Genomic DNA, 19,264 nt, shown 5'->3' with positions numbered 1-19,264 from the left:
CGATGTCTGGAAACAACACGACAAACGTAATGGTCCTTGAGGCTTTCGGAGAAGCGCTGCTCCGTAGGATATTAATGCTGCATTTTGTATTAGGGAATATAATGACGGGCACACGGCGCCCTCTCGTTAATTACAATGGATACCTGCGGCCTTTTACTTAATGTAATGTGTTTAATACATTGTTGTTTTAGGTTTGACATAATTGGATTGTCTCCGGACGCCCAGGAAGATGACGTTGGCATCAAGCAGGCTGCGGAAAATAGTAAGCGGGTTCACTGTGTATTGTATAGAAGACCCGGCCAGCAGTATCTGCTATGGGCAATGGTGATACAACACGTCGGCTATTAATCTGGCAAAAAAGGCAATGTCCACTGTACACATAGGACTACACAGCAAAGCTGCAGGTCCGAAGTACTCCCAAATAAGCTGCTGTAGGCATCTATGGCGTCACGTCCAAGATCTAGAGTTCCTTGTCACACTGATGGACTTACTATGAGTCCTAGGACCTTGTCAGGGCCGCACCACTGAGGCCATAATCAGATCGTCTCTCCATCGGCTATGGCCGCCCTTCTCATCAGCGGCAGAAACATTGACTTGTATTTATCTCTTTGTCATTTCCAATTAATTGAAGCTAATGCTTAATAGCCAAAACCTGGGATGATGTGGGGAGAGAAGTCCTGATAACGTGCACCCATCGCCTGGCGCTGCTGACAACCTTGGCTGAATGATACAGCGTTAGTGGCAACAAGACCCCCCATCAGTGTCAGGTCGCCAGCAGGCATGTCACTGGCTATGATGGACAGCCCCCTGCAGTTACATGATTGCTGATGTCTGAGACAAAATGGCGGGGATAGCGGCTAGTCAAGAGGATTCTGGGACTTGAAGTATTTTAGTACGCGTTGAAAGGGCCCTCATACATGTTAGTCTAAAGTCAGCACGCCGACCGTCTGTGTGTGAGCATCACGTGGCTTTTCCCTGACAGATGGGGGTCTTGGGAGAGAGCTGACGGCCAATGAGCGCCCAGCCATCCATGCCAGAAGTAAATCAGTGGAGTGAGCAGTACATGGTCATGGTGGGGGATTAGGACTGTGTCACAGCGAGTCATATGACATATTACACTCGAGCAGTACATAGCCATTGTGGGGGATGATGACCATGTCACAGCGAGTCATATGACATATTACACTCGAGCAGTCCATGGCCATGGTGGGGGAAGAGGACCATGTCACAGCGAGTCATATGACATATTACACTCGAGTAGTCCATGGCCATGGTGGGGGATGAGGACCATGTCACAGCGAGTCATATGACATATTACACTCGAGCAGTCCATGGTCATGGTGGGGGATGAGGACCATGTCACAGCGAGTCATATGACATATTACACTCTAGCAGTCCATGGCCATGGTGGGGGATGAGGACCATGTCACAGCGAGTTATATGACATATTACACTCGAGCAGTCCATGGCCATTGTGGGGGATGATGACCATGTCACAGCGAGTCATATGAAATATTACACTCGAGTAGTCCATGGCCATGGTGGGGGAAGAAGACCATGTCACAGCGAGTCATGACATATTACACTCGAGCAGTCCATGGCCATGGTGGGGGATGAGGACCATGTCACAGCGAGTCATATGACATTTTACACTCGAGCAGTCCATGGCCATGGTGGGGGATGAGGACCATGTCACAGCGAGTCATATGACATATTACACTCGAGCAGTCCATCGCCATGGTGGGGGATGAGGACCATGTCACAGCGAGTCATATGACATATTACACTCGAGCAGTCCATGGCCATGGTGGGGGATGAGGACCATGTCACAGCGAGTCATGACATTTTACACTCTAGCAGTCCATGGCCATGGGGGGGGGGGGGTGAGGACCATGTCACAGCGAGTCATATGACATATTACACTCGAGCAGTCCATGGTCATGGTGGGGGATGAGGACCATGTCACAGCGAGTCATATGACATATTACACTCGAGCAGTCCATGGTCATGGTGGGGGATGAGGACCATGTCACAGCGAGTCATATGACATATTACACTCGAGCAGTCCATGGTCATGGTGGGGGATGAGGACCATGTCACAGCGAGTCATATGACATATTACACTCGAGCAGTCCATGGTCATGGTGGGGGATGAGGACCATGTCACAGCGAGTCATATGACATATTACACTCGAGCAGTCCATCGCCATGGTGGGGGATGAGGACCATGTCACAGCGAGTCATATGACATATTACACTCGAGCAGTCCATGGTCATGGTGGGGGATGAGGACCATGTCACAGCGAGTCATATGACATATTACACTCGAGCAGTCCATCGCCATGGTGGGGGATGAGGACCATGTCACAGCGAGTCATATGACATATTACACTCGAGCAGTCCATGGTCATGGTGGGGGATGAGGACCATGTCACAGCGAGTCATATGACATATTACACTCGAGCAGTCCATCGCCATGGTGGGGGATGAGGACCATGTCACAGCGAGTCATATGACATATTACACTCGAGCAGTCCATGGTCATGGTGGGGGATGAGGACCATGTCACAGCGAGTCATATGACATATTACACTCGAGCAGTCCATGGCCATGGTGGGGGATGAGGACCATGTCACAGCGAGTCATGACATATTACACTCGAGCAGTCCATGGCCATGGGGGGGGGATGAGGACCATGTCACAGCGAGTCATATGACATATTACACTCGAGCAGTCCATGGTCATGGTGGGGGATGAGGACCATGTCACAGCGAGTCATATGACATATTACACTCAAGCAGTTAGATAGGGACAATTTCGAGACGCCCCTCCATAGTCACTTATGTCAGTGAGTTTGGTATTTTTTTTTTCTGATTGATTATAAGAAAACTTAAGAAATGTCTGAAAATAACTTTTAATTAAAGGGTTATTCCCATCATGAGTGTTTTATTACCTGCTCGCACAATTCACTATGGATGTGTGGTAGCAGAAACGGGGTCTTGTGCCCCTCAGTCTCCAGTTCACAATGCTCGCCCGCTCCATAGAGTATAATAGAGGTCTGTGGGAATTACAGACCTGTGCAGTGTAGAGAATAACCCCTGCAATATAGCAGCTGGACAGGAGACAACATTAGTGTCTGATATTTACTGATGATGAGGGCCTTTCTATATGGAGGACTAAGGACTAAAACCGGAATATTTAGATTTACAGCCCTTTCATTGTCATCTCTTTCTAGATATTTCTTTCTGAATTTTTTCCTCCTGAAGAATTCTACTCCGGATGTAATTTTTCCTAGTTTGTAACATTTTGCAGATTCTGATCCTACGTGTTCTCACATTCTGCCGCCTGCGTGTCAGACTATTGCTGAGCAAGGCTGGAGCTGTTAGCAATGCTTGTGAAACCGTTCGCCCTCCGTAGGTCTCCTGCCTCCAGATCACTCGTGAGGTTTGGCTGTGCGTGAGCAGATATCGCTGCCGTGCACCTACATTGGCGTCCTGCGCAGTGTACAATGGATGCAATGCCTCTTCTATTTAGTATGATCACTGCTGAATTATCAGCCCATTTCAATACCAGAATTTCCTCGTCTATAACCACCAGTTTTTCTTTTTTCCAACAGTTAAAGCGCTAATAGATCAAGAAGTGAAAAACGGGATACCCTCCAACAGGATCATCTTGGGAGGATTCTCTCAGGTAAGAGCAGTGTAGTTGTGCACGATGCTGACAAGTTTGGGACAACTCGGTTAAGGTAAATCTGTAGTTTTGGTGGCGCTTCAAATATCGGGAACTTTATTAATTTCCTAATTTAGTGCTTTTAGATGACGTGGTTTCCTTTACTAGCAGCTGCGTTTAACACCTTAAGGACCAAGGGTATTTCAGTTTTTGCATTTCCATTTTTTTTCCTCCCCTGCTTCCCAGAGCCATAACTTTGTTATTTTTCCATTACTATGGCCATGTGATGGCTTGTTTTTTTTTGCGGGATGAGTTGTACTTTTCAACGGCACCATTGATTTTTACCATATCGTGTACTGGAAAATGGGGAAAAAATCTGCGGTGAAATTGCAAAAAAAGTGCAATTCCACAAGTGTTTTTGGGATTTTTTTTTTACCATGTTCACTAAATGCTAAAATTGACCTTCCATTATGATTCTCCAGGTCATTACAAGTTCATAGACTTCAAACATGTATAGGTTTTATTTATTTAAGTGGTGTGAAAAAAAATAAAAATAAATCCAAAGTTTGTAAAAGAAAAAAAATTGTGTCATTTTCCGATGCCCATAGCTTCTCCATTTTTCATGATCTTGGGTTGGGTTAGGGCTTTTTTTTTTTTTTTTCTTTTTGCACCGATCTGATGTTTTTATTGATATGATCGTTTAACCCAAAAAATAAGGCCTCACCCAACCCCAGATCACGAAAAATGGAGACTCTATGGGTCTTGGAAAATGGCAACTTTTTTTTTTTTTTACAATCTTTGGATTTTTTTTTCACGACTTGAATAAAGAACCTAGACATGTTTGGTGTCTACGAACTTGTAATGACCTGGAGAATCATAATTTCAGGTCAGATTAGCATTGTGTGAACATGGTAGAAAAAAAAATTGTGGAATTGCACTTTTTTTTGCAATTTCACCACACTTTTTGAATTTTGTTCACGTTTTCCAGCATACTATAGGGTGAAATCAATGGTGTCATTCAAACTACAACTTGTCCCGCAAAAATCAAGCCCTCACATGGCCATATTGAGGGAAAACTATAAAAGTTATGGCTCTGGGAAGAAGAGGAGCGAAACACGGAAATTAAAAAAACTGAAAAACCCAAGATGGTGTAGGGGTTAAGAGGCACACACCTCATAGTGAATCAGGAGCATTTGACAAGTGGCGCGCGCCTCTCCACGAACCTTACTACTGTCAGGGACCGCAGTAAGATTTTTCTTAACCACTTAACTGCCAATACGCATTAAAACAGCGGTCGTTAAGGGGCCTTATTCCCTGATTGGCGTTTTAAAATGGCGATTCCCTCGGGTGTCAACTGTACATGACAGAAAACACCCTGCAGTGTCAGACCCGGCCAGATTTGCAACCGATCGAGCCCGATTAACCCCTTAAATTCCGCTGTCAATCGCGACAGTGGTATTTCAAGTTGTTGCAACGGGGTCACAAGACACCCTTGGTAACCATCAGACCCCACAATGAGAATTGCGAGTCCCGATGGTTACCATGGTACCCTGAGGTCATGTGATGACCAGAGGGTATGGTGGCCTGTGAGATCCTGCAATAAACACAATCAGCGAGACACTGACACGAGACATGAGTGCGGCAGTGTATAAGACAAGTGATCAAAATAAAAATTGCACATGTCTCACAGTGGGACTAGGTAAAAAAAAAAAAGTAAAATATAACATCTATAAAAAATAAACACACAAAGTGCCCACAAATTATAAAATTCTGTTTCACCACTCAAAACGCAGCGTTTGTGATAAAACAAAAATAAGCAAAAAAAAAAAAATGAAACATAATTGGTATCACCACATCCGGAACAAACTGTTCTACAAAACTAGCACTTTTTTTATTCGGTTTGACAAATGCCGTAAAATAACATGCCAAAAATTGTTGCTTTTTTCATCATACTGACTTAAAAAAATTTGAATAAAAAGTGATCAAAAAGTCATATGTAAAAAAAAAATAGCATAAATGAAAACACCAAACCGTCATGCAAAAAAGTAGCCCTCATATGGCTCATTTGGCAACAAAATTAAGTTAAAGCTCTTAGAATACGAATGCAAAACAAATTCATTTTTGTAAAATATTATTTTTATTATATGAAAGAACAAAGCGTAAAAAAAAATATAAATCTGGTATCACTGTCATCGTACCAATCCGACGAACAAATCTGTCACTTTGACCCCATGGTGAACAGTGCAAAAATATAGTAAAAATAATAACTGAATTGCTGGTTTTGTCCATCATGTGTCTGAAAAATCTGAATAAAAAGTGATCAAAAAATGTTATGTACTCCAATAGGGTACAAAAAAAAATCTGCAAGTCATCCTGCAAAAAATGATCCCTCATACAGCTCTGTTCACCAAAAAATAAAAAAGTTATTTCTTTCAGAATATGGCGACAAGAAAAACCTACTTTTTACAAAAAGACCTTTTTACTGTGCGATAGCTGCAAAACCTAAAAAAAAAAAAAATATATAAATTTGGTATCGCTGTAATCGCACCGACCAAAAGAATAAATTTGCCGAATCACTTACACTGCATGGAGAACAGGCAAAAATGAAAAAAAGAACTATTCTTGTACTGCTGTCTATTTGTTCATTCTACTTCCCGAAAATCGGAATAAGGCTCGGCTCACCTTTATCCTTTGCTCTCCGCTGATTGATACGTCGGGGTTTCCATGTAAATTCCCCAAAACCGCGATTCAGAAAAAAACATTGCACGAAACCACTCAGTTATGAGGCAGATGGAGTCACTTTGGACTGGTCTCTGGAGTTCGAAGTGTCTCCATCTGCCGCATGGTGGGTGGTTCCGTTGGAGGTTTCATCTGAATTACATTTTTGTGGGATTTACACAGAAACCCCAACGTAAGTGCTCAAGGAAGAACACCAGAATGTGATCCAGCCTTATACTGGAACCAATCAAAAATTATGTACCCCAAAATGTTACCAATAAAAACCCTAATTTATCCTGCCCAAAACCAGCCACCACTTAGGTCCGTCATCTGTCACTTGAAGTCTAGGGGGTTCCCACGTTGCTAGTAGAACAAAGATTCTGGAAAAGTGACATGGCTCCCCCCTCAAATAAAATCCAGTGAATTCTGTGCTCCTAAATTTAAATGCCCCCCTCCTGAGCCCCACTGTGCCTAAGGCTACTTTCACACTTCCGTTTTTTTTAATCTGTCACAATGCGTCGGCACGACGTATCGACGGATGCATCAAAAATAGTGAAAAACAGAGTATTTCGAGGGATCCGCTAGACGGTTCAGTCGAAAAACTGCATCCGTTTTTACCATCCGTTTTTTTGACAGATCCGTTTTCCATGCCTAAAAATGGGAGTCTCCCAAATGTGATTGGCTACTGGGAGATAGGGAAACCAATATATTGACTGGCTGGCTGTCTTCAGGCTGGCAGGAGTCTTGCTGGCACATTTGGGGGTGACGCCCCAGGCCAGGTTTATATAGATTTGGGGCCTGTCTGGCCAATTGGCTACAAATTCCTGATTCTGAGCATGCTCATTGTAAAAAAACGGATTCCAGCGCTGGATTCCGTCATACGACGTGTCACGACGGATCCTGTGTCCATAGGCTTCCATTCTAGTCAACGACGTATGCCACAGGATCTGTCGCGACACGTTTTCCCGACGCAGACAAAAAAACGTTACATTGAACGTTTTTTTCCAGACGACGGTCCGCCAAAACACAACGGATCTGTCGCACGACTGATGCGACTTGTGGCCATCCGTCGCTAATACAAGTCTATGGGAAAAAAACGGATCCTGCGGGCACATTTGCAGGATCCATTTTTTTCCCAAACGACGCATTGCAACGGATCTGAAAAGACGGAAGTGTGAAAGAGGCCTAAACCACAGTAAGAAGCCACATGTTTGGCATTATTGTAATGGAGAGAATGCACTTAATTTATGGGTGCGTATCCCCAGAAGCACAAGCTGTTCACAATGTATGGGGGCGCTATAATATAGGGGGGCTCTACACTGAGGACACAATGTATGAGTACTAGACTGGCAAATTTGCAGTTCTCCAGAAAAAAAGCCTGGCATGGATGTTACACAATAGTCATTGCAGCCTTAGATGAATTAATTGACGGGTGCAGTGACAATGACAATAGGGTCACTTTGGGGTTTTTCTTCAGTTCTGGCACCTTTTGGGGCTCTGCAAATATCGCCCATAAACTAGTCTACCAAAATCTGTGCTCCTAAAGCCAAATGGCTCCTTCCTTCTCAGCCTTGACAGGTAGTCTAAGGCTATGTGCACACGTAGAAAAATCCGCTGCGGTTTTTACTGCGGATTTCTCGCGTTTTTTTAATGCGGATTCTGCTGCGGTTTTCCATCTGCAGTTTTCTATTGGAGCAGATTGAAAACCTCTGCGGATTCCGCACAAAGAATTGACATGCTGCGGAAAATAATCCGCTGCGTTTCCGCGCGGCTTTTTCCGCAGCATGTGCACAGCGTTTTTGGTTTCCGATAAGTTTACATTGTACTGTAAACTCATGAGAAACTGCTGCGGATCCGCAGCTGCGGAAACGCTGCAGATCCGCAGCAAAATCCGCAACGTGTGCACATACCCTAACAGTAATTTCTGACAACATATGGGACAGCACCACGTTTGGTGGAAATTGAGCAATAAATTGTGGAGTCTAGTTTCACCTATTAAACTTTGTGTACCTGACAAATTTGCATCAAATGCAAAAATTACATTTGTACCACTAAAATGTCATATTTCCACATCTCAATGTTATAAAATTCTGTGAGGCACCTATAGGTTCAAGATGCTCACTACACACCTAGATGAATTCCTTGAGGGGTCTAGTTTCCAAAATAAGGTCACTTGTGGGGGTTTCTGCTGTTTTCACATGTCAGGGGCCCTTCAAATGCGACATAGCATTCACAATCTATCCCAGGCAAATAGCGCTCTTTCCTTTCGTAGCCCTGCCATGTGCCCAAGCAGAAGTTTTTGACCACATACGGGCTATAATCACGTTCTGGACAAATTGCACAACAAATTTTGGGGTCCGTTTTCTCCTATTATCCATTGTAGAAATTACAAATTTGGGATGACCTAATGTTATCAAATTCTGTGTAGTACGTCCAAAATGGGGTAACTTCTGGGGGGATTCCCACTGTTTAGGCACATCAGGGGCTCTCCAAACGCGACATGACGCCTGCAGACCATTCCATCAAAGTCTGTCTTCCAAAACGTCACTCCTTCCTTTCCAAGACCTTCTGTGTACCCAAACAGTGGTTTTCTCCACATATGGGGTATCCGCATACTCAGGAGAAATTACACAACAAATTTGTGGGACAATTTTCCCGTTAGCCTTGTGAAAATAAAAAAAAATTGGGCTTAAAAATACATTTTTGTGGGTAAAAGGTGACTTTTTTTTAATTTTCACCGCTCTACGTTATAAACTTGAAGCACTTGTGGATTCATAGTTGTCCCACAAAAATGGTTTTATCCACAATTTTTATTATTTTCATAAGGGTAACAGGAGAAAATGCACCGTGCAATTTTTTTTTTTGTGCAATTTCCCCTGAGTGCACCAATACCCAATATGTGGTCGAAAACTACTTTTGAGGCACAGTGCAAAGCTCAGAAGGGAAGAGGCGCCATATTGGAGTTCAGATTTTGTTAGAATGGTTTGAGGGTGCCATGTCACATTGGCAGAGCCCATGAGGTGCCAGAACAGCAGAAACCTCCCTAAGTGACACAATTTTACAAACTGCACCTTTCATTGAATTTATCTAGGGGTGCAGTGAGCATGTTTACACCACATTTATACCATGAAGTTGTTTTAGCCCAAAATTTTTAATTTTTATCAGGGCTAATAGAAGAAACTGCACAACAAACCTTCAGGTCCATTTTTTCCTGAGTACACCAAAACCCTACATGTAATCAGGAACTACTTTTGAGGCACAGTGCAAAACTCAGATGGGAAGGTGCGCCCTACTGTAGTTCAGATTTCTCTATCGCCTTTCATTGGGGGACACAGGAACCATGGGTGTATGCTGCTGCCACTAGGAGGCTGACACTATGCAAATAAAAAAGTTAGCTCCTCCTCTGCAGTGTACACCCTACCGACAGGAAGCAGGATATTCAGTTTAGCTTAGTGTCAGTAGGAGGTGGACACGGGTCTTTCATTAGACCCTTATCTACCTCAATGTGCGTCGTTTCTTTTCAGGTTTCTCCGGAGGGATACAGGGTGAACAGTCACACCTGTACTCCCACAATGCGGACTATGAGTACGGCGTGTACTGCCACCCCGTATCCTCATAGATCCCTCTCCAGGACCAAGAGCCTAGCACACAAGCGTGCTTAGAAGTCCGGTCCTGGCTCCGTCCCCCACCCACTCGCCCACCAGAGCCTGTCGGTTGGAGGAGACGAGGACGTCCATCACAGCTCCGTGGACGTCTCACCCCCTCAGGTTAGTAGCAGACTAGGTGAGTATTTTCCCTATATCCCCCAGACCTTTCCCTGCCCACCCTCAGTGTGGGGGAGTAGAGGTTCCTAAGGCGCGCTGCACGACCCTTTATGGCGGCGCTGACCTTATTTTAATAGGGATCCCAGGGGCCCCTAGATGAGCTTATCTTGCGCGGTGGTGCCGCCGCACTTCCCCCCTTAGCTAATCCCCCTCATCCCTGCGGCCGCTCTTTTCGGCGGCCGCTATGTCACCTCTTACAGGGGCACCGCTTCCCCTGCGGCTGCAATGTATCCTGTGCCTGCGCGGCGGCCTTGGCAGGCTGCCGCGCTACTTACTTCCTACGGGCTTGGCGCTGCGAGGCGGCGTCTCCTCTATCCGGCGGCACCGACCTAATTTAGGCCCCGGCTTCGGCCGCGACCCTGGCAATTTCGGTCCCTCTGGTGGCCCTGGCAGGCGGCCGTGCTGCTCTGCGGCGCTCTGCTCCGGGACCGCGGTCTCTTTTCCGGCGGCGCCGGCCTCTAATTTAGGTCCCGGCTTCTGCCGGGGCCTACTTCCGGTACCGCGCTCCTTCACTTCCGCTTTTTTCGGGCGGGCTTTCTCCCGCCCGACAATCTCTTTACTCCCCGCCCACCGGCGCCATCTTGGTACACCCGGGCCCATGACTTCTTTGCCGCTGCTTGGCGCCACATCGCAGCAGGGCGCACGCTCCAGTGCCCTTTCAGCGGTCACCATCGGCAGTTCATCCAGACTGCAGCCGAGTCCAGCACACGCTTTCTCCGGCGGGGTCCCCTGCAGCCTCCTTAGGTTGCCGTCTCATCGCTGGTGCCCTGGACCTGTGCCATGTTGCCGGTCGCAGCTACAGCTGGGAGCAGTCTACAGGACTATACTATTTTTGTGAGTAGCTCTGCTATGCAGTCTATTACTCCCCTCTCCTGTTCCCCTAACCTTCGGGCATCATTTAGTGGGTCTGCTCCCAGTCCTATCCTATAAGGAGAGCGTTCCCGTCCTCCTGCTTCCTCTTGTCAGCTGCAGCAACTCCCTGTCCAGGAGTCCCTACCCCGGGTGAGACCGAGATCCATGGCTATCCCTGGGTGGGCTTTTCCCTTTGTCTCAGTCTGGGGCGGACCTCACCAGGATGTCACGTACTTGGTGTCCGTGCCCGACCGCAATTTCTAGTGGGTCACAGGATTCTCTGTCCAGCCCTGTTCAACTCAGGCTACAAGAGCACCCACATTATGGACTATGAGTACGCCATGTACTGCCACCCCGTATCCTCATAGATCCGACAGTAGGACCATGATCCTAGCACACAAGCGTGCTTAGAGGTTCGGTCCCAGCTCCATTCCCCACCCACTCGCCCTCCAGAGCCTGTCGGTTGGAGGAGACCAGGACGTCCACCATCAGCCCCATGGACGTCTGACACCTTTCTTTCCTGCTCCATCTTGCCCTCTGGTCTGGACCTGTGAGATCCCTCTTCCTGATCCTCCTCTCTCTTTCGAGAGGGAGACGGGCTTCCTCGGTCATGTTTGCAGAGGAAGTTTCAGATGCGATCAACCAGACCCTAAGCATCATGGATACCTCTACGGAACCCGCAGAACAGGCGGTTTTCGTTTAGACGGTCAAACCACCTTCCAAGGTCTTTGCCCCACACACTGAATTTGTAGTAGTACTTGCCAGGGGAAATGCGAGCCATACCAGATGCTGTCAGACAGGGAAGCATCTCGGCATCCTATATTCCTTCTCTCCTGAGCTCATCGCTAACTGGACTGATTCCTCGGCAATTCTGGACTCGTCACTTCCCAGACTGTCTACCAACTCGGCATGGGTTCAAAGGATATAATTTTAGATCCGCTGGATAAATCAGCCTTTGAAACGGCTGCTTCTACTTTGTACCTCGGCTATTGCCTCTACCTGGGTCTCAGGGACCATAGATAGATGGACCAAACAGCCTTGTAAGAGCACCCCGGCTGGAGCTCCTCCGGGGGAGCTAGCTGGCCTGACAGACCAAATTTCCTATGCAGGTAAATATTTGGTATCTGCCTCCCTAGATGCGCGGCTTGTGCAGTTCACGCGTCCAGCAATATGGTGGCCATCCGACGCAGCAGGTGGACTTGTCTTCAAGAAGTCCCTTACCGGCCTCCCCTTCCAGGGGGCCTGTCTCTTTGGCTACATGCTGGAACAAAGTATTAATGACGCCACGGGAGGCACGAGTTCCCTTTGTCCTTTCGCTGTTTTGCGGCGTCGGAAGATTCTTCTAGCTAACACACACTGCGATTTCGTCTGGCTAGAGAAAAGGCTTTACGCCTATCCCTTCCCGGCGTTCCCGCAATTCCCATGGTTGGTCCACCAGGCCTAGACCTGGCAGATCTTCCTCGGCATAATTCGTGCTAACGGCCCAGCGTTTCTTCCAGTTTGGGCAGGCATCCCCTGCCTTCTTCAGGGATGTTTGGTTGGCTTCGGTGGAGGACGCTTAGATCAGGGAGGTGGTATCCTCCGGATACAGGATACGGTTCGCTTCGCGGCCCGGAATTGCTTCTTCGAATCCCGCCCTCTGAAAATCCTCCTCTGATCCCAGATTTCTTTGCGTCCATTTCCTTCTTTGTTTGTTCGGAGGTTATTGTTTCCGTCCTACAGCTGGTACGCTTCTCAGGTTTCTATTCAAACCTGCTTGTAGTGCCGAAGAAGAGCTGCGCTGTTCGACCCATTCTGTCTCTGAAGTTAGTGAACAGAAGGTTCCGCCTGCGGCATTTCAAGATGAAGTTCCTCTGTTCAGTCCTGGCTTCCATGGATCCACAGGAATTCCTGTGCTCCATGGATATTCAAGAAGCCTTGCTCCATGTCCTGTTTTTCCTTGAGTATGAGGGGCCTAGTGCTCATTCCATACCTTGTTGTCATCCTCATCAAGCCTCAGGCCCAGAAGAGTCTGACCATCGTCCTCGTCTCCCTGTCCCGTTTCTGGTGACTGGCCAACAGAACAAAGTCTTGTCTCGTTCCGAGTCAGCGTCTCGTACTCTTAGGCATGTTCTTCGACACCGCCGGGGGTTTATCCTCGCGAGAAGCAGGCAATTCTCCACACGGAGCTCGCTCTCTGCAGGGCCCTCGGCTGCCTTCCTTCCGTTCAGCTACGACGTTTCTGTGATGCATGGTGACAGCTCCGTAAGCGTTCTCTTTTGCGCTGTTCCACGTGAGACCAATTCAGCAGGCCATCCTTCCTCAGTGGGACACGTCTGTACTGTCTCTGGATCCTCCAGTCCGACCGATTCTAATAGCCTCTCAACTGGTAGCTGTCATCCCCTCTCATTCCCCAGGTCCGGTCCTCCCAAGGCAGGTGGTGACGACGGTCACCAGCCTTCCTGGCTGGGGTTCATTTTCTCGCCATCCGTCATTGAAGGGGGCGTTGGTCAGAGCAAGAGTCCTCTCCGCCGTTCGATACCCTTGAGATAGGGGCCTTTCTTCTATCCCTGAGTCTCTGGGAAAGGCTTCTCAGAGTTCTGCCAGTCAGAATCCATACGTCCAATGCCTCAGCTGTGACTTACGTCATCCGCCAGGGAGGGAATCAGTCTCTTGGCAATGGCGGAGGTATCTATTATCCTCCTCTGGGCAGAGGCGACTGTCTCTGCACTATCTGCAGTGCTTATCCCCGGCGTGGTTTACTAGGCCGCAGTGTTTTCTCTGCCGCGATGGTCTTGCGGCAGGACAGGGGTCCCTGATTCAGGAGGTCTTCCTTCAAATTTGCCTTGGATGAGGAACTCTGGACACGGATCTCCTGTTTAGGAAGGTTCCACCGTTTGTTTCCAAGTCCGCGATCCTCTTGTTGTGGATACCGATACTTTGACCATTCCTGGGTCGCAATTTGTACTTCCCTTTCTGTTCCTCCCTTCCCTTTCTTACCAGGCTGTTGGAGATCAAGGCGGAGGGGGTGCCGGTCATTCTGACCGCACCACATTGGCCCAGAAGGGTCTGGTTCGCTGAGATCGCCCATCTCCTCGCGAACTCCCACTGGAGGCCCCCAGTCTGGTCAGATCTTCTGTACCAGGGACCCATCTGCCACAGAATTCTTGGTGGCTCAAGTTAACAGCTTTGCAGTTGAAACCTTCCATTTTGGCCGTTTTCTCTAGACAGAACTTGATGCCGGTCTTGCCCTTAGTTCTCTGAAGGGTCAGATGCAACCCTTTCCATCCTTTTTCTGAAGTCCCTTTCAGAGGTCCTTAGCTACTGGCTATCACGGTACAAAGATTTATATACATCCCGTTCTCAGATCAGACCTTTTTCTCCAAGGTGTGGCGCATGCGGCTCTCCCGTACCAGACTCCCGCGGATCCCAGGGACCTCAATCTTGTTTCTGGAGGCTCAGTGAGGTTCCCCCTTTGAACCTCCCCATGAGGCCTCACTGTCTGTTTTGTCCCGCAAGGTGGTGTTTCTGGGGCCCATCACCTCCATTAGGCGCGCCTCGGAGTTGGTGGCTCTCCTGTCGCCCCATTTCTTGGTTCTTCACCGGGATAAGGTAGTTTTACGGCCTTCGTCACCTTTTCTTCCCAGGTTGGTGTCCTACTTTTACTTGCATAAAACCGTCCTTCCCACCTTTTGTCCTGCTCTGATCGATTCTCTGGGGCATTCGCTGAACAGGCTAGACCTGGTCATGGCGGTGAGGATCTATTTGTCTAGGACCGCCTTCTTTAGGAATACGGACTGTCTTTTGTCATTCCAGACGGTACGCCAAGAGGCCTGCCGGCCTCCAAGGTTACGATTGTTCTCTGGATCAGACCTGACATTCAGGAGGCTCACCGGGTCAAGACCAGAGTGATTCCTCTTGGTGTTAAGACTCACTCTGCCCCGAGCAATGGGCGCCTCCTGGGCGGTACTCCATGGGGCATCCCCATTACAACTTTGCTTGGCAGCAACCTGGTGTCGACAGTTGCCAGTTTAGGCGGAAGGATCTTGCAGGCGGCAGTGGTGATTCTTCCGACCTGAATGGAGTTTTTCTGCTGTTCCCACCCCAGGGACTGCTTTGGGACGTCCCATGGTTCCTGTGTCCCCCAATGAAAGGCGATAGAGAAAACAGGATTTTTGGTTGCTTACCGTAAAATCTGTTTCTCGGAGCCTTCATTGGGGGACACAGCACCCTCCCAAGTTGAACGACTCTGTTTATTGTGTTATACTGTTAAGGTTTGTGTTCTTTGAACGCTCTTTGAGTGTTTGAAGCTGTTAGACTGTAAAGCGCTGCTTAAGTTGGTTGGCGCTGTATAAATGAAGATTATTATTATTCTTTCTCTTCTACACGTTGCTTCTCCTACTGCTTTCTCACTAACTGAATATCCTGCTTCCTGTCGGTAGGGTGTACACTGCAGAGGAGGAGCTAACTTTTTTATTTGCATAGTGTCAGCCTCCTAGTGGCAGCAGCATACACCCATGGTTCCTGTGTCCCCCAATGAAGGCTCTGAGAAACAGATTTTACGGTAAGCAACCAAAAATCCTGTTTTTAGTGTTGTGGTTTGCAGGTGCCATGACCCGCTGGCAGAGCCTCTGAGGTGCAAGAACAACAGAATCCCCCATAAGTGACCCCATTTTACAAACTACACCCCTCAATGAATTAATCTAGGGGTGCAGTGATCATATTAACACCACAGGTGTGTCACAGAATTTTATACCATTCGGCAATGAAGAAAAAAAATGTATATTTTTACTACTAAAATTTTGGTTTGTGGCTGTACATCTTAGCCATACGGCGAGACTCCGGAGGGATGGAGCACTATTTGACTCCTGGAGCACAGACTTTCCTACAATAGTTTGCAGACTCCATATACAGAGCCACTAATTGCTAGAAGAGCAGAATCCCCCCCTTCCTCATGTGACCCCATTTTGTAAATTATACCCCTGCCAAACATGTGGCTTCTAAGTGTGGTTTAGGCGCCCTGGAGCTCAGCAGGGAGGGTGGCATTTGGATTTGGGAGCTCAGAATTCACAAAATTTCTTTTGGGGACGAGGAGCCATAGCGCTTTTCCAGAGCCTTTATTCTACCAGTAACCAGGACCTGAGTGGGTTTTATGTGGATTGTTGAAGCTTTTGTTGGGAACATTTTACACGGGGGTGACGCATCTCTGAATCGCGTATTTCAGAGAATTATATGGAAATCCCATTGTAAGCACTCAGCGTAGACTGCAGGATAAATGTGAGCCGAGCCTTACTGCGATCTTTGGGAGGTAGAATGAACAAATCAACATCCAGTAAGGAATTAGTTTTATTTAATTTTTACGCCGTTCCTTGTGCGGTATAAGTGATTAGACGACTTTATTTTCAGGTCGGTGCGATTGCAGCAATACCAGGTTTATATCTTTTTTTTTTAAGAGCTATAATTTCTCCATATTTCTGCCGACAGTCATATGAGGGCTTTTTGTTGCGGGACAAGGTGATTGTTTTTTGGGGTCCTTTTTTTTTGTACTGTTTCGTATGTGGTAAAATTGATAAGACAGCTTTAGTCTCCGGGTGAGCATGATTACAGCGATACCCCACTTTATATGGTTCTTAGATTTTATAGAAAAAATAATTATTTTTGCTTCGCTTTAATCTGAGAGCTATAACTTTAATTTTTTTTCACTGATAGAGCTGTATGACGGCTTGTTTTTTTAGAGACCAGATGACGGTTTTTCCAGAAATACCATTTTTATTTACCTTTGTCTCTTTATTGCATTTTTTATTCCACTTTTTTCCAACAGAATGATGAAAAACCATAGTTTACCACATTTTTTGTATGGTGTTTTTTAACAGCGTTCACTGAAGGGTTTAAGTATTGTGACAGTTTTGTAGATACCAAATATGTTCAGTTCTTTTTTTTTTCTTCTTTTTTTTTTACATAAAAATGGGTATTTATTGGTGTGTTATTTTTTCAAAATATTTTGACAATTTTTTTTTTTTTTACTTAGTCCATCTATGGAACTTTTACTTTTTTTACTTTGATCGCAGGTACAATGCATCGCAATACATTATACCTGTACAGAAAGTTTCTTATACCATGCTCTGAGCATGCTCAGAACAGCATTCCATAGCTTGGTGTGACCTGCTGGTAGTCACGATGGCAACAATTGCGCCCCACGATGATGTCGCGGGGGCGCCAATCTGAAAGCAGAGGGAGCTCCCTCCCTCTGTCTGCCTAACAAATGTTGTGATCGTGGTGCTGGCACCATTCCTGGCTGGTAGTGCAGGAGCTCGACCACTGGCAGTGCTGAGCTCCTGCTGTGATCAGGCGGGAGGTACTGATTAGTGATGAGCGAACGTGTTTGGATAACATGTTATCCGAGTATCTTGGGTGTGCTCTGATAATATGTACTGGTAATAAGTACCTGAGGCTGCATTTGGGGCTGTTAGACAGCTGCAACACATGCCTGTTTGTTAGGCAATCCCCGCATGTGTTGCAGCTCTCTAACAGCAGCCGCAGGGACTCCAACATATTTTTTTTGAGCACGGCCAAGATGCTCGGATAACATTTTATCCGAGTAAACTCGCTCATCACTAATGCTAACATTGCCTCCCGCGCTATCATGCTGTGATCAGTCAGATGGCATGGGTCCTCGCACCTCTGTCACTGACAGTCGGCACTGAACTGTCACTATGTGTTTACACGCAGTGACAGTTTAAAGTGATAATAGACATACGTCATGGAGCGGGAACGGACACCCGCTCATGACGTGCTGTGTCAGTCATTGGGTGTTAAGGGGTAAAAGTGTAACCATTGTTTTTAATTTTTGTTTTATAAATGAATAGTACACATGGAAATAAGCAACTTTGTAATATCTTATGATAGAAATCTGCTTCGTTCTCCGCCAGGACTGATCATTCAATCTGAAAATTCTCAGTTTTCAGGTAATATCAAGGAAGACCAATGTTTACATCACGGAGATAGATGGCGGCTGCTGCTGATAACATTCTGGAGGCAGAGCTCCTCCCCGTACCATTTTCATTTGCCATCTCTCCTCTCCGTTGTGTAAGACTGTCTTCACTGAATACAGATCTTACCTGTGAATTGAGAGTTTTGAAAATGACTGAAGGTGGAGGAAAAAGCAGATACATTGCAAAGTTTCTTGATTTCATGTATAGTCTTGATTTTCTGAAATAAAAATTAATACGACAGTTACACTAGGTTATGTATTTGCTGCAGTGCAGAAATTTCCTGACCGTCACTTGGCAGGAAAAACACAGTGTAAAATAGGTGCATTTTTGATGCTTTTTTTTCCATATTTTTCCCTACTTATTAGCTTATTAGAGAAATCTGCAAGTCACAATTAAGCAGCGTGTGTATCAGGGCTGTGGAGTCTGAGTCGGCGTCATGGAAGTTGAGGAGTCGGAGTCAGAGATTTGTCTTACCGACTCCACAGCCCTGGTGTGTATGAGACTTCAGGAGTCTCATTCAATTTGCTGACATCAGGAAACCCTTCAGGTTTTGTGACAAATCTGTGCAGAAAAAAAGACTACAAATCTGTAACATGTACACAAGTGCTGCCATCTTTGAAGTAGCATCTCAGAAACTGCTGATCTGCCATCCTTATGTCAGCGTGTCCTTGCAGTAACATAGTGACAATATAAAGAGAAGCAAATTCCAAGGTGACAACCAATATGGCAGTATGGCTAGCACCATGAAACAGAAAAATGACGATATCTCGGTTGGTAAAGCAACTGTGTCTGCTGTAGTGTCTGACCTAATGACACATGGCCATCTTTCCATTATGAGTTTTGAACATTTCTCCTATATATGTGTGTTGTACTCTTGGCTGAGTTGGGCACCCGGTGGGCAGCATGTGTCAGTAATTGGGGGATGTGTTTGTGTATTCTCTTCAGTGTCTCTGAAGATGATTTTCTATTCTAGCGTTATCATGTGTCTCATGCTATCCATAATAACCTGAGCCCGTGTCTTCTGCAGGGAGGAGCGCTGTCACTGTACACGGCTCTTACATCAACCCAGAAGCTGGCGGGGATTCTTGCTCTAAGCTGTTGGCTGCCACTTAGGACCTCTTTTCCTCAGGTATTATAACAGTGGCCATATTGTGTGTGTGTGTGTGTGTGTGTGTGTGTGTGTGTATATAGTTCATCAAACTACATTTACATGGGGTTTCCCACTACCTA

General features: G+C 46.6%; 1 protein-coding gene across 2 annotated transcripts in view; it reads left to right on the top strand.

Moving 5' to 3' along the window:
- The window catches only part of TCEA1 (transcription elongation factor A1), a 152,946-nt gene that overhangs the window by 15,133 nt on the left and 118,549 nt on the right, over positions 1–19,264 (top strand). For both annotated transcript variants that reach the window (XM_069731351.1, XM_069731350.1), the window contains exons 5-7: positions 192–262; positions 3,617–3,690; positions 19,062–19,163. In XM_069731351.1, the coding sequence (XP_069587452.1) occupies positions 192–262; positions 3,617–3,690; positions 19,062–19,163 (247 nt within the window). The remainder of the gene's footprint in view (positions 1–191; positions 263–3,616; positions 3,691–19,061; positions 19,164–19,264) is intronic.

Source organism: Ranitomeya imitator, chromosome 6 (assembly GCF_032444005.1).
Source record: "Ranitomeya imitator isolate aRanImi1 chromosome 6, aRanImi1.pri, whole genome shotgun sequence".
NCBI classification, from domain to species: Eukaryota; Metazoa; Chordata; class Amphibia; order Anura; family Dendrobatidae; genus Ranitomeya; species Ranitomeya imitator.
This window is presented reverse-complemented; position numbering and strand designations above follow the sequence as displayed.